A 15,702-nucleotide genomic window follows, 5' to 3' on the forward strand; every position below is an offset into this window, starting at 1 on the left:
TAACTTGCAGGAACATAAATACTTTATAACTATTCTCTTTCTCAAGCGAGCACTCATGTGGCATATCTGCATTACACACACTAATTGTCTAGGTTGGAGCTATTGGAATGTTTACTTCTGCTAAAAAAAAAAAAAAAAAAAAAAAAAAAAAGCATTTCCAGCATCACGCTTCGTCTTGATAAAAATCACTACTGTTTCGTCACATTGTAAGCTTAATTCTAGACACACTTCACTTTCATCTTTCAAAGGTATAACTTGCTTAACACCCTGCTGCATGTTTGATTTCATATGAACTACATCTGAGATCTTACAACTAAAATAATGCCTTTCCCAGTCTGTTGATGTGGAAACCACATGCTATATGAAATATTTTCCATATTATGCTTATATCAATGTATGTTGGATAAAATATTCTTGGTTTTTAAGCTGTCCCAAATTGAATAAAATACTCAAGCTCTTGATGGATATCTCCACCATTGTTGTCATGAGCGAAAATGCCTAACTACTGGGACTGGTACTGTTTCCCATTTAGATACAGGGTACTTTTCTAGCTCAATATTAACGTAAAAATCAACACCTATTTCTTTCAGGCACTGTTTATAATGTATACGTTTTACAGATTTTTTGTTGATATCAGGTAATGCAGCACACTTTCTACACAAATTAGAAGTATTTTGAATATTTTTGAACCTGATTAGAGTGATTAAAAAAATTACAAAGAAATTGATGTAATTTTTTTCCAAAATGCTTCCTCAAATTGAGGTACCACTTAACCCAAGGTTATACATTTGAGGCAACCAAATTTTTACCAGATATGCAAGACATGATGGCTGAGGTACTAGACCTATTTAATTCCACCTATTATGTACATTACAATGATAAAAAATATCATATCTTACATTTTAATTTTTATAATTTTTTCCTAATAAAAATGTTATTTTTTCTATAATTTAGCTGATTCTGCAATAAAGGGTTGGGGGTTGTTTGGGGAAGGAGACCAGACAGCGAGGTCATCGGTCTCATTGGAGTTGAGAAGGACGGGGAAGGAAGTCGGCCGTGGCCTTTCAAAGGGACCATCCCGGCATTTGCCTGGAGCGATGTAGGGAAATCACGGAAAACCTAAATCGGGATGGCCAGACGCGGGATTGAACCGTCATCCTTCCGAATGCGAGTCCAGTGGTTAACCACTGTGCCACCTCGCTCGGTGCAATAAGGCTTAGGTCTACTACATACGTATGGACTATTGCAAGTTACAGAAGAAAATTAGAGCAATGCTTTATAAACTTTAGGAAATATTTGTACCTGAATTCTGAAAAATACAACTTGTGGGAAATTGTGAATGAAGATATGAGTCCAATTAAACTGTGCCTCAGAATATCCCTGAAGCATAGTTTTCTTCATGCAGCATTTCTTCATCTTCAAGCTTCCTCTTGGCATTCCTTTTAACACTTCTTGCTTCTTTGGTAACTTGAAGAGTGAACCTTTCAGCGTCATGCATCCATTGTCTGTCACATACAAGCAATTGATCTTCCATATTAGAGCCATATTTTATGCCTAAATTTCTCAGGACTTCCAACCTTCCTATCACTCAATCATTGAAACATATCACAGCATCTAGTACACCAACTTTGCATGTATTTAGTCTCACAAAAACATTCTTGGGTAATCTTTCCCATATGCAATGGTTGAAACTTTCATGAAGACATTTACTACGCAAAACAGGGTCACTCAGGTCTCTAGAAATTGGTTTTATTTCATTCATAACAGGCTCAGGAAGAGGGCGCTTATGATGGTATATTTGACCCCTTTCTTTTGCTTTTTGGTAACCACACCAAGAATCTGCTCCTTTAGAACAAAATCCGTGAACAGGGTGGTCATTGTGGACGACTTATGAAAGTAGGTGGCCCATACAGCTTTTCTCATTACTGTAACATCATTCAGAGGTGCAGTTCATCTAATGGCCAATCCATAATAACTCTGAAGAAAGTCTGTTTCAGTTTATGTCAATCTGCTTCGGCTAGACAGAGATTTTCCATCAGACAGCAACTTTCCTTTCATTTCTCTTCATAGCTTCCTCAATCTAGCACCCATCCTCTTTTGATCTTATCCACAACACTCCAGGTTTGTTACCAAGGTATCACCATAAACATTGAACTTATTAATTTTATTGAAAGCTTTAGAGTCCCCATCACCCAGGTACTTCGTATATCTAATGTTACAAACGGGCATCAACCTCTGAAATATTTGTAGAGCTCCATTACACTCCATACCTTCACTGTAACCATCATAATTCTTAGAAGACTGATGTTCAATATGTCCTTCAGTGTTGCTATAGCAGGTGTGGCAGTACTTAGAAAAGCACTCAACATCAACAACTTTTCCATTCTCCAGAGAAGTAGCACTTACAACACCATTCAAGGAACGATGTCCTCAACATTGCCATGTCCCATCAAGTACAACAGCAATATCACTGGTTCCACTCATATTTACAGTTTCTCCTACTGCACATTTCATAGATGCTTTAGACACAACCATCAAGGCACCTAAAAGTATTTTCATGTACTTGCTGAACCTACTGGGAGGAGGAGGAAGGTCCATCAAGCTACAAAACGTTTGAGCAGCCTTTTTTTCCTTTTCCTATTGCATGTGTTGCATACACTAACTTCAAATTCACATCATATGAATTATGCACAATGTTCGAAGTCATTTCTGAGGTAGGTTTATTGCAGGATCTACACAGAATAACCAATTTTGATGCTAAACCCTTCCTTCGACTATGTTGTTCAGTTATTTCCAGACAGCTTACATCGTCACATTGCTTACATTTTGCCACTTCCTTTATCAAATAAGATAAGATGCCCACATCAACAACAACAAATCCACTACAAACAGTGTCATTGTTAACACAAAAATTCGAATCACCAGGAGGTGTGCCATGTGGGAGTTTCTTCCCTGAAGAATTGATACATAGGTTACTTTCAACAGTGTGGCTTGCTTTGTTTGTGAACAGGAATTCCCTTTTATTGAGTTTCTTGATGTGTGGCATAGTTTGTATTTATTGCACACTAAAGGATAAGCACTTCCACAAATATATGTAGCACTTGGGCAACAAACATTCAGTAACACATGAACAAACTGCGCCGGCCGCGGTGGTCTAGCGGTTCTAGGCGCTCAGTCCAGAACCGCGCGACTGCTACGGTCACAGGTTCGAATCCTGCCTCGGGCACGGATGTGTGTGATGTCCTTAGGTTAGTTAGGTTTAAGTAGTTCTAAGTTCCAGGGGATTGATGACCACAGATGTTAAGTCCCATAGTGCTCAGAGCCATTTGAACCATTTGAACAAACTGCTTCAGCGAAACAAAAGTAAATACAAGCTAAGATAATCATTTACAGACGCTAGAAACCTGCACTGTTACCAACATACACAATGTATCATACGTATTATCACTGGAAACAGAAAGTTCACAGTTCTTTTCAAAATAATACTGGTTTCTGTAACAGAAATAAAGGGGCATGGTGGCGTACATGACCGCAACTTTAAAATTTGGTATATATAGGTCATTTTTCATTTGAAACCCTATTCGCGGCCAGCATAAGACTTGTGGTGGTTAGATGGAAACACACGCTGAAATCAGTCACTCTGATGGTAGGATTTGTGGGTGGCCACTGAAATCAAACATTCCAATGGTTTTGAGACTCATCACAATCAATCCCTTAGGGAACAGAAATTACGTTACCATACAAGTAGCTTTTTTGCCAGAAATGTCAATGTGTAGCCATATTATGTGTATTGTACAATCACATTAGCAACACTCAAGTAATGTTTGAACATCAATAGCAACAAGTTGTTGGTTGCAAAAATAGGCACAATTGTTTATTGTCAATTACAGCAGCATCTACCACAAATGGGAAACAATGGCTTGAGTAAACTGACAGTGTGCAGTGAGTTAACACTGACTATAAAGAGAAAAGCAAACAGTATGAACTTCAGCATAAAGAGGGAACATAATTCTGTCACATTAAGCATAGATGATAAATTTACAGATTGTGTAACAAACACAAAGTTTTTAGAGATGAACACTGACTGTCAATTAACATTAAACAAACACACAAAACTGCTGGCAAAAGTATGTCATCAGCATCTTTTATTCTTAAGACTCTATCATCAGTTTGTCACAGTCTTGTCATTTTCCTGAGTTCAATCTCTCATTCATCATGGGGGTGGGGTCCAGGGATGCTGACTGTTTTCCAGGGGACTGAGAGGAGGACACGAAGAGATATATGGGGAATAATGGATGTTTACAGGCTGTTTCCCAAATATAATGGAGTTAGTGCAAGGGGCATAGCAGCATGTTCATGGTTCTGGAGTCACCAGCAAGTTTCCTTGATGGGTACAGCAATGAAGAGCAAAACTGTATTTTAAATCAAACAACAGTGTACAATAGGGAGCAACAGAGTGAGGTAGTGCAGTTGTTAAGACACTGACCTCGTATGGAGTTTGCTCCATCTGGCCATCTTGATTTAGATTTTCCTCATCATTTCAGGCAAATATCAGGAAGGTTCCTTTATCAAGACCACAACTGACCACTTCTCCTATCACTATAAAAACACACTTATATATTTTGTGTTTATATATTTTTTTGAATCATTTATTTTCATTGAATTGTGATGACAAATCTACTATCATTGTAAGATGATCCCTGGCCAAAGAAATTAATAAATAAAAGAATAGAGGGCATACACAAAAATTTCCTAATGTAGTTAATAGTAAAATATGAGCTGATCATAATTTAGTTACTTGCATAATCATATGCATAAGTCAAGACCCCAAAGAGACAAAAATGTGTATAAAGAACAAATAAACTAATAGAATTAAGAGTTATTTAGTAGAGCAAGTCAACTTTTGAACAGTTTTCAAATTATTTAAAGCGTAAAACACTTTCTCTTTCAGCCAGTTTTAAGTCTTATTTTTATAAATATTAATATGTATTCATAACTGCCTTGTTTTGAGTGTAAGTATGTCTATATTACCATAATGTCTTAAGAGTATTATGATTAAGAAGACAAAGTCCAACATTGTAACTATTAATGTTTCCCTTTATGTACAGAAGGCAACTGTATGTAAAAAGAGATGGGACAATCATTATCTGTAGTTCTTTGAAAATAGCCACAATTTTAGGGAAAGGATTGACTGCTACCCACTGTAAAGATGACCCGTCGGACAGGCACTACAAAAAGACTATTACACTTTATAGCTTTTGGCCCAAACCTTCTTCAGAAAAGAAATCACACACACATTCACACAAGCAAGCACACCTCATACATGCACGACTGCTACCACCGAGAGCTCTGACCGAAATGCGAATGTCACTTGAAGAGCAATCTGCCGTGGGAGGGAGGGAGGTAATAGCAGGATACAAGGGTGGGGGGCAGAGAAGAGAGCTGTCTGGCAGGGCATGCAGGGATTAGATCATGGCCTGACGAGACTGCCAGGTGCAGCATAGGGAGGTGGGGTGTGGGGAAAAAAGGAGGGAGTGAAAAGGAAAAGAGCAGGGAAGGGAAAAGGCTGGGCCACACACAACAAGGGTGGGAGACATGAAAAAGAAGGTTGTGACAGCACAGAGGTGGCAGAAACTGTTGGGTGGAGGGTCTGGGTATAGTAAATTACCATAGGTTGAGCCAGGGATCCTTATAACAAATTTTCTGCTCTCAGAATTATTCCAGCCTAAACCTACAGTAACCTACCATCCCACTACCCTACACCCAACAGTTTCCACCCCTATGTCCTATTACCTCCTCCCTTTTCACCACTCCAATTCTAATTGTGTGGCTCCCATCCTTTCCCCTTTCCTGTTCTTTTCCTTTTCCACTCCCTGTTTTTTTGCCAGACAGTGCTCTTATCTCCCCCCCCCCCCCCCATACCCTGCTATTCCTCCCCCTTCCCTGTCCCACTCCAGATTGCTATCCAAATGACAATCACATTCTAGTCAGAGCTGGCAGTGGCAGCGGTCATGTGTGTATGAGGTGTGTTTGCTTCATGAATGTTTGTGTGTTTTCTTTGCTGAAGAAGGCTTTGGCCAAAAGCTATAATGCGTAACAACCTTTTCATGTGCCTGTCTGCAACTCAACAGGTCATCTGTAAGATGAGTAGTAATCTATCCTTTTCCTAATATTGTTAATATTCCAACCTGGAATTTCAATTGTTTACCTCTTTAAAATAAGGCCTGGCCCCTACATGATATATTATTTTTGGTAAACCCAGATATCCTCCTGATGGCTTTCTTCTGCCAAAATTTTTTTTTCGTGGCTTCTGGAGAATTAGCCCACAGTCGGATGCCATATCTTAGACAGCAATGAAAGAAGGCTTTATAGGAGTTACTCAGCTGTGTTTCTGGAACAGATGTGTGTAACTTTTTCAGCACACAGGTAACTTGTGAAAGCTTCTGAGATATGTAGTCTATCTGACTCTCCTAAGTGAATTTGGAAACTGAGAAAAAAGTGTATGGTGCACAGCATAATCAGTCTGGTAAACTTTTCTGTCCAGTCAGAAAGAATAATTTAGTATATTACCAAAGACCAGGCGCAAATCACATCAGAATACAATCAGCTTGATACTTTTCCTGAAGTCATATCAATGAGTTAGGAAATATTTCTTTTCTTCAAGTCAGAGGAACACTACCAAGCTCCTGCTTCGGTAAATTATATAGTTGTATCAGATAGTACTGAATGTGATCACAACGAACTTAATTACCTCTCTTCTCTATTCTTCTCGCTGTCAGGGAATTAAACTGACAGTGATTGGAAAATAAAACACAAAACAAGAAAATGTTGAAGTGAAGAACCAAGGAAATGTTAACTGATAACAGTGAAGACAGGTGTATAGAGAGGTAGTTGACGACTGAATGATGTCTATCAATGCACAACGAAAAGAAGAAATGGTAAAACTATTTGGTACAACATTCAAGAAAAGGTAGCTGAAAATGGTAAAAATGGTGAGTATTTAACTTTAACTAGTGAATTAGGAGGTAAGATTATACCTCACCTGAGAAGAGTTGGCACTACCATTTTAATTGGTATAGCTTTCAGAAAGCAGAACTGGTTCTAGGATATGCTTCAAAAGTTACAGAAAATATTCTGACCACAAACCATGGGAAGGAAAGATATATACACAAAAGACTCAAACAACAAAGAAAAATATTAGTTGAGCTACTTTACAATTTGTCAGTGATAGCATGGCTACACAACAAGAAGCAGGAAAATGCTTAGAACGGTCTCTCTATCTGTTACTCTACATAGTAAGTACTTCTCATGCTTGCAGTCATATTTACTTAGTTTGATGTTTCAACATTCATTTGCACAATAAATTGTGAAGCTGTGGAACAAGTCATTTTAAATTTGCATAACAAATTATTTTGTAAATCCACGTAAATGCTTATAATTGACAATGTTTTTTTCTTTTTTTAATCAAAAAGGAGACATACAGACATAAATTAAAAAGGAGATATACAGCCATGCCCACCATATGTCACACATTACAATAATAGAGTTCTTCTGCAGAATGGAAGGAGTTGTCAAGGAGAAACTTTTTCAGTTTATTTTCCATTTTTACTTTGCTGTCTATCAGACATTTTATATCACTGGCCAACTGATCAAAAATTTTGGTTGAAGCGCTGTGCACACCTTCCTGTGCTACAGACAATTTTAATGTGGTGCAAACACATATCTTTTTTTCTTCTGGTATTGTAATCATGTACATCATTGTTCATTTTGAACTGCAGTGAATTATTTACAACAAACTTCATGAGGGAATAAATTTACCAAGAAGTAGTAGTCAAAATACCTAACTCTCCAAACAACCTGGAGTTTCCATTGTTTAGCTTCTTAAACAGACATCTACAAGATGATTGTGGGTGAACACCATACGTTTTTCTTACAGCACATTTTTGAGCAATGAAGACTTCTTTTCTTAAAGATGAATTACTTCTGAACATTATTCCATATGACATTACTGAATGAAAATATGCAAAATATGTCAAATTACTGATTTGTCTATCCCTAAGATATGTAATAATTCTAACAAAGGTGCAGTTTTGGCTGAACTAAGTTGTTTTAAGAGTTCCAAAATATATTTTTCCAGTTTAAATTCTCATTAATACAGTCACCTACAAATTTTGATGTTTCAATCCCATTTATTATTTCCTCACCATGTTACACTGAACATTGGTGTAATACCTCTACATGCGCAGAATAAAACTGAGAGTGAGACCATCCACAGGAAACCAATCAACACCAAGAACACAGTTTAGTATTTCTACTGTTGCTGTATGTATGCCTGGATTGATTACAATAATAGTGTCATCCGCCAAAGAACTACTTTTGCTCACTGTATATTGGATGGCAGACCATTTACATGTAAGTGGAACAGTGGCGGACATAAGACAGCCTTGGGAACTCCGCAAGTGATTTATTTTATTTTTTTTTTTTTTTTTTTTTTAGAAGAACCTCCTCTGATTGCATTGGTAGAATTACTATGTACAACTTCCTGCATTCCTTTATTTAGGTGTGACGTACGTGATTGGTCGGCAATACCATCAATTATATATAACCTCAGGTTATCTAGCAGCATATTGTGATTCACACAGTCAAATGCCTCAACTAGGTCCAGAAAATACCAACTGATGCTATTTTATTATTTAATGCTTACAAAATTTGGTTAGTGGACATATAAATGGCATTCTCAGTACAGTAGTGAATCTTCTGAAATCCAAACTGTGATTTACTGAAGATACCATTGCTGCTCAGATGAGATACTATTCTAGAATACATCACCTTCTCAAAATTTCTGGAAAATGATGCCAGTAGAGAAGCAGGTCAGTATTGACCACTTTCCTATCATGTTTCTTAAAGAAGGATTTAACAACAGCATATTTCTGCCTATGTGGAACAATGCCTTGAGTTAGTGGTGCCTTACATATTCCAGATAAGATAGGGCTTATTATATAGGAACAAATCTTTAGTACTCTGTTGGAAACACCATCAAATCTAGATGAGGTTTTATCTACACGACAATATGAATTTTCTTAATTTCAGAGGGAGAAGCTGGTGATACATTCATATGACTGAATTTTATGAGAATTGCTTTTTCAACATACAACTGTGATCTTTCTCTTGATATGTTTGTCCCTTTATTTTCTACTATATTCAAGGAAAGATTATTGAATATATTTGCTGTGACATCATTTATTGTCCTTCCATTCAGTTCAGTGGCGATGTTATCCTATTCTGTGGCTGGTTGTCCTATTTCTCATTAGACAACATTCCATATAGTCTTGAGTCTGCTGTTGGAATTATAGATTTCTGTCATTATGCTCATGTTCCTTGAATTTTAATAACTTTTCTTGGTAGTTTGGAGTACTCTTTATAGTGTGCAACAACTGCAGGATCTGTACGAGCCAACATATACGTTTTCCTTTCACAACATATTTTGACTCCTCTAGTGATACATGATTTTTTACATGGCTATTTCATGTCCTTTGTGATTAGGTTATGCAGAAACCTGTTTTCAAATAATAGTGTGAATTTATCATGGAATAGATTAGATTTTTTGTAATCATTTGGATCACTATAAATTTCATCCCAACTAATATCTTGTAAACTATTCTTACAACCATTTGTGCTAGGGTCATTAATTATTCTGGCTGACTTCCACTGAGGAGTATGTACACTGTAAGGTGCTATATCATCTATCCTAATTAAATTTATATCATGATTAGAGAGAACATTTGTTACTGGGCGAACAGTTATTTTCTTACTTTAACCTTCACCATTGGAAAACTTATCAATTAGGCTCCTAGTGTCTTTATCCACCTGTGTTAAGTTTATTATTGAGATTAAATTGTAGTTTCCAAGGTGTCCACATAATTTTCTCTACAATAATCCTTTAAAAAATCTACACTGTAGTCACAACAGTATTAACTGCTTGCTGCTGTCTGACAGCTAGCACATTAAGGACTCCAAACTCCTCATAAATAGTTCAAAACTTCCCAGTGGGGATCTATATACAGTTACAATTAAAAGTGAATTATTGTCCACTATTAATTCACAAGCATACACTTCTATGTGCTGATTACTACAAAATCTACTTTTCTCGATGATTTTTACCTCATGTTTTGTCTTAATATATATAATAACTCCTCCTTGTCCCATACTAGTACAAAGGAGTAGAATGTTAAAGTGCACCAGTAATCATCTAGTGCTCAAATAAGCACAGTATGTCTACCTTTTCAGAGCTCACTAAATTCACCGAATAGACAACAAGCTCCTCTATCTTAGTACTCATTCCTCTAATATTCTGATGAAATAATCTAAAGTTACTTTTATGTGCATTCTTAAGTATTTTGGGGGGCTCTTCCGTTATTTTGACTTCTTTCAAAACAGGATGGTTAAATTCTGATTCTAAACTAAAAATTAGATACATCTCTGACACCAGTAACCACAGGGATGTGTGATGGTGGCACCCCCATATATTATCTGCACGAAGCTCAGCCTACCTATCTTTTCCTCTCCTATTCAGGTGTAGGCCACGTCTAGTACAACCCCACCACCCAATTGCAGAAACAGGCACTGCACCCATATGAGGTTTCATTTCAATCAGCAACAGTTTGCTCATTTTAGTGTTCACACAGCTCACAACTGTGTTAATCCAAGGTTTGTCATGGTGCTGCAGGACTTCCTCAAAACTCCACTTATGTGTGTAGTTGCTACTCCTGTTTCATCCAGGTCACCCCTAATGCTGTTCCTCATTCTAGCTACCACAATAACCTGATCCTCCTTGTCGAAATCTTTGCACAAATTCTCTATGCCTTCTGTCATCTGGCTAAGGCTTGCACTTGGCTTCACAATACTTGCAACCTGGTACCATGTTTCTAATTTGTCTTGTACCGTTTGGTCATGGCCACTACCTAGCAGTAATAATCTTTTCCTCCTACTCTTTTTTGGTATCAAACTACACATAGTTTCTCTGCTATAATTTTGCTATAGCCTATTGTGATATACATATGGATGAGGCACTTCCCCTCCTATTTCAGGTAAAAAGTCAAACTTACTCGATAATAAAAGCTCAAATATAGATGAAGAAGTTGAAGAGCTGTTCCCCTTTTGCCCACTGCTTGTTACCTTTACTCAGTTTCCATAAATCTTTTTCCCTTCCACCTATATAGTTCGAATTTCTCATGTTCTAATTCAGCATGAAAGACATGCCTTCTGTTCAGTTAGTATATTAACAAAAGGGAAATTTAGGCTTAGAATGGAAAATTTGGGGGAGCATTGTACAGTATAAGAGAAGTATTATATCCATCATCATAAATGATGAATTTCCCAGCTCCACCAACATGTGTAGCTGCTAGTAACTGAAAACAGCACATACACAGTACCTCTGAGCCCAACACCATTCCCATTTTTTTTAATTGGAAATTTCACTTTGTGATTGCTGTTAGTACTTGTAATTTATTTGTCCAATAATAACTGCATGATACAGGATCTGTCACCATAATGCAAGTAAATGTATATAAACACACACACGTATTTAGAGAGAAAAAGTTCATTTATGACGGAGATTTTATGGGATGATTCAGCGGCATTTTACAGCTGTTCATAAATTATATTACAATTTTTGTTCTGCTGCACAACACACAGTTTACAGTGAATATCACTGTCTGTTTATCCAGTATAAAAGCACACATTTTTATCACTGAGAATTTGAAATGTCACAGGCAGAAAGGTTCTGTGATGTGCCTGACGAACTATAATGAAAAAAAATGCCTATTGATAATTTTGCAAATGAGGCTTTTGCGACGTAATTCAAGACAATAATTCGTTTAATTTATTTTAATCGTCTATCATTGTTTGTTCACATTTATGACCGCCCTGAAGCAGACAACAGCACAATATAGAACTATTTAACGAAATATAATGTACACAGAACCTATCATTGTTTGTTCACATTTATGACCGCCCTGAAGCAGACAACAGCACAATATAGAACTATTTAACGAAATATAGGCTAATGTACACAGAACCTGGCAATGATCTGTGGTTTACTAGCAACTTTGAATGCCTATGGTCCTTCATGTGTCTTTTCTTGGTGGCGCAGGAGCGCCAGGTTGCATCTGTTTACGTGCAGGCTCACGTCTTCATTGCAAGTACACTAAAAGATCCCTTGTCTTTAAAATATAGTAAAAACCATGGGCATTTTCACTGAACGTGTGAACATGAGAGTGTAACACTGATGTTTCAGCTTCGCTGCAATGCATGAAATTGAGGTTTAGACCAACCTACCAAAATATAAGTTAATAGATAAACATAATTTCTACTACATTTCTTTTGATAGTTAATGTCCTGGGCGGAGAATCTGAATCACAATAACGACTGATTCATAGGTAAAAATGTGGACATTGAGCTGGGTCTTCGGAAGAATGCCTGATGGCTTTATTTCCCACATAACCTCGAAATGAGGTTTTCTTTAATGATGCGGCCTAAATGGATTGATAAATGAATAAAAAAAGTTTGTAGCTATGTACTTGTTTTTCCATTTACATACAGTATTCTACACCTTCAAAAACATTGCCAGCTACGCCTCACTGCAAACTATAACGAAGGTCATTCAGCGTAAACTGACCGGTAACGTATAAACCATATAGCTGTACTCACGTTCGATTAAATATATTATTTCTATGTAACACACGGGGCTGGCATCGGGGTATTAGCACATACGCTTTGTGACTTATCTTTCTTCCGATGTATATATCTTGCAGTGCACTAATGAACGATAAAATCATTTGATGCTATACCGAACATGGAGAATGTAATCGTTACGCAATAAAAAAGGAGGTGAATTTGCTAGTGATAATGATAAAGCACGACCCTGACAAACAGAGCGTACGGGACAAATACATTAGTGTTTTCCTCTTTCCAAAAGAAATTAACTTTTATTTATTAGAATTCTTATTTCATGCGATTGCGGATTTTGAAAGCTACTGTATTCGCCCCATTGGAAAAACCTTCGGCATGCATACCACCCGGCGTCTGAGTTTCCAATTTTTGTATCGCGAGCCATGTTTCACCGCCGCCCCAATGATTGTTCGATAGTACGAGCTACGCCACCTCCTGTGATTCGCCGTCATGGAGGTAAGAAAATTTATTCTTACCTCCATGTTCGCCTTGGAAAGAAGTCATGGACACGCAGCATAGGGAAGAAATATCTCTACATTGTGACACGCAGGTATGATTCTGCTTCCGTCATGTCCAAGCTGTTTGTTACGTCCATCAACAAAACGTCTAGTCGCCAAATCAATGCGGATGTTTGATTGAGGAAGGTACAACATATGACACGTAAAAGCCTGAGCCGCTTTCTGTGGTTATATCAGCTAAAGAAAGATTAAACAAATGAACAGCATAATTCATCACGTACATATGCTGTTTTCTATGTCGTTCTCTACTGTTAAAACAACTGCTACAAACGAGATTAAACAATTATGCTGACTGTCCTTATGTGTGCACTGTGACTACTATTGCAGGAAAACGACTCGTAGGAAAACTGACCTGATCATGTCTGTCAATTCTAGGACTGTTACAAGTAGGACCGATATTTCCCCTTACTCTCATGCCACCATAATCTTCTTTCCTCTGCTATTTTGTGCAACGACGTCAATGGTGTTACCCAATCAATCAGGAACTTCATTTCTTCAAAGTGCTTCCATGCAGCTGCAACCTCCAGCTCACTTCCTGATTTTTGTCATTTACTTTTCTCTTCTTTGTCGATATTAGTTCGAAGTGAATTGAATTTCTCTCGGTCTCGGCAGGAAGTGAATGTATTGCGCAATACCACCCTTACAAAGTACACAATATTAAACGAACGTCTTATTTGTACAGCTCTGCTGTCTTCTTCAATATAGTGTCAACACCTATCTCAAGACAGTCAGTATTGTTGCAAAATATTCATTATTGTGCAATAAGTAATGTGCGTGTGTGACGGGTATCTTACATGGTGATTACGCACAAGTGGTATCATAGGAACAACAACAACATGAACTGATGTTCACAGATAAGAATGCAGTGTAAAAAAATACGGAAATTGTATAGTAAAATATAAATATAGTAAATTGTTTAATTAATACTACAGTATCATAAACTGTATAATAAAATATAAATTTAATAAACGGTACAATTAATACAAGTTTCATAAATACTAAATATAAATATAACAGCATAATAAATAGTAGGCTTATAATAAAATGGAAGAATTATTACACATATGATATGCCTAGAAATAAAAACCTGTCGTAGCAAAGCAATTCGTTGTTAATATAGCCTCTAAAATTATTTTCTGTCAGCGACTGCTCTCTTCCAAACAGTAATTTTGCATTGTTTCATATTCCTCAAAGTTTTTAGCAATAGGATCTAAGGATCACGATGAATGAATGAACAAGAAACACATGCAATAACACATATCTGTACTAGAGGAAGCAGCATGTAGGTAGCAGTACGAGGGCGAATCAGAAAGTCTTTCCCCTGTTTTTTATTAGCCGAAATAAGGTAAATGCAAATATACGTACAGTTTGTCCACAAAGAGGATAGAGCGAGAGCCCTCTGGATCTGAATTGGCATATGTTGGTAGGATTCGGTCGACTTCGATCCGCTTACGTTTTGCGTCCGGTCGCTGCCAACATCTCCGGTCTAATCCAGAACCTTACTTATGTAGCCATTGTGAAGGGAAGTGACTGTTGAGTTCCGTAGTAAAGTACTATATCTCTTGATGAGTGACGAAACGGTTCCTGCCGCATCACAGGCAACGCCAGATACTTCTTCCACTCTTTGCAGGAGGGCGAGGGGTAGTACATCACGGAGTGAATGTTGCGAACAGGAGAGCAAAAATAAAAATTACTTCAACCTCTCTCTCCACCACCAGGAAGAACAATGACACACGCAGGGTCAAACTTCAGCCCTGTGAAAAGAATTCGCACGTTTTGTAAAGATAATTCTCTGAACTCCACAGAAACTTCCGGAAAAAAGAGGTAAATTTCAATTCAAAATCTTCTGTTCCACAGAGCTTTGAACTCGCCTTCTTCTTTGTCTGAGTTACTTTAAAGTAATCATTTTGTTTTTGTGTGTAAACGTATGTCATGTAACCCAATAGGTGGCTGAAAATACAGTAACAAAGTCAGTTATTCAGAAACCCTCATGCAGTGAATCGTTAGGAGACTTAGATAGTGTGCCGAAGGTGATGGACATTAAGTCCTGTCATGTGTCAATTTTTTAAAAATCGTAATAGAAATGATTACCTCATTATTTTTATTCAGTTAATTGTGGCTGCGCCCCGTGTTACCTGGGACTATAACCTTCACTACTGTATAAGTGGTTTTAAAAGTTGATCCTTCTCATGGAGACCTCATCTTGTAATTTGTAATTAACTATATGGTCTGCATAAAAGGGAATTCTGCTTTCTAACATTTTCTTTACTTCTCTTTCTGTTAGGCCAAGATCTACGGAGAAATTCTAGTTGGATAATTTCGACAGGGGTCTCTTGAGATAGACAATCAAAGACTTCTGCTTGATAGTGAAGATTGTTAACAATATGCGAAAACTTCGACCAATGCTCAAGCAAAAGATCGATTGGACTGGAGATGATACATTTCCCTGGCATAT

General features: G+C 37.3%; 1 protein-coding gene across 3 annotated transcripts in view; it reads right to left on the reverse strand.

Annotated features, from left to right (window-relative positions):
- LOC124777373 (nucleoside diphosphate-linked moiety X motif 6) overlaps positions 1-13,248 on the reverse strand; it is a 110,612-nt gene extending 97,364 nt beyond the window's left edge. The window contains exon 1 of one of the 3 annotated variants that reach the window (XM_047252758.1): positions 13,206-13,248. In XM_047252758.1, coding sequence (XP_047108714.1) covers positions 13,206-13,233 — 28 coding nt within the window. In that variant the 5' untranslated portion in view covers positions 13,234-13,248. Of the gene's footprint in view, positions 1-12,708; positions 12,897-13,205 lie in introns of those variants that run through there. The other 2 variants (XM_047252757.1, XM_047252760.1) reach the window with 2 other exon arrangements.
- Between the last annotated feature and the right edge of the window lie 2,454 nt (positions 13,249-15,702).

This window comes from Schistocerca piceifrons, chromosome 2 (assembly GCF_021461385.2).
Source record: "Schistocerca piceifrons isolate TAMUIC-IGC-003096 chromosome 2, iqSchPice1.1, whole genome shotgun sequence".
NCBI classification, from domain to species: domain Eukaryota; kingdom Metazoa; phylum Arthropoda; class Insecta; order Orthoptera; family Acrididae; genus Schistocerca; species Schistocerca piceifrons.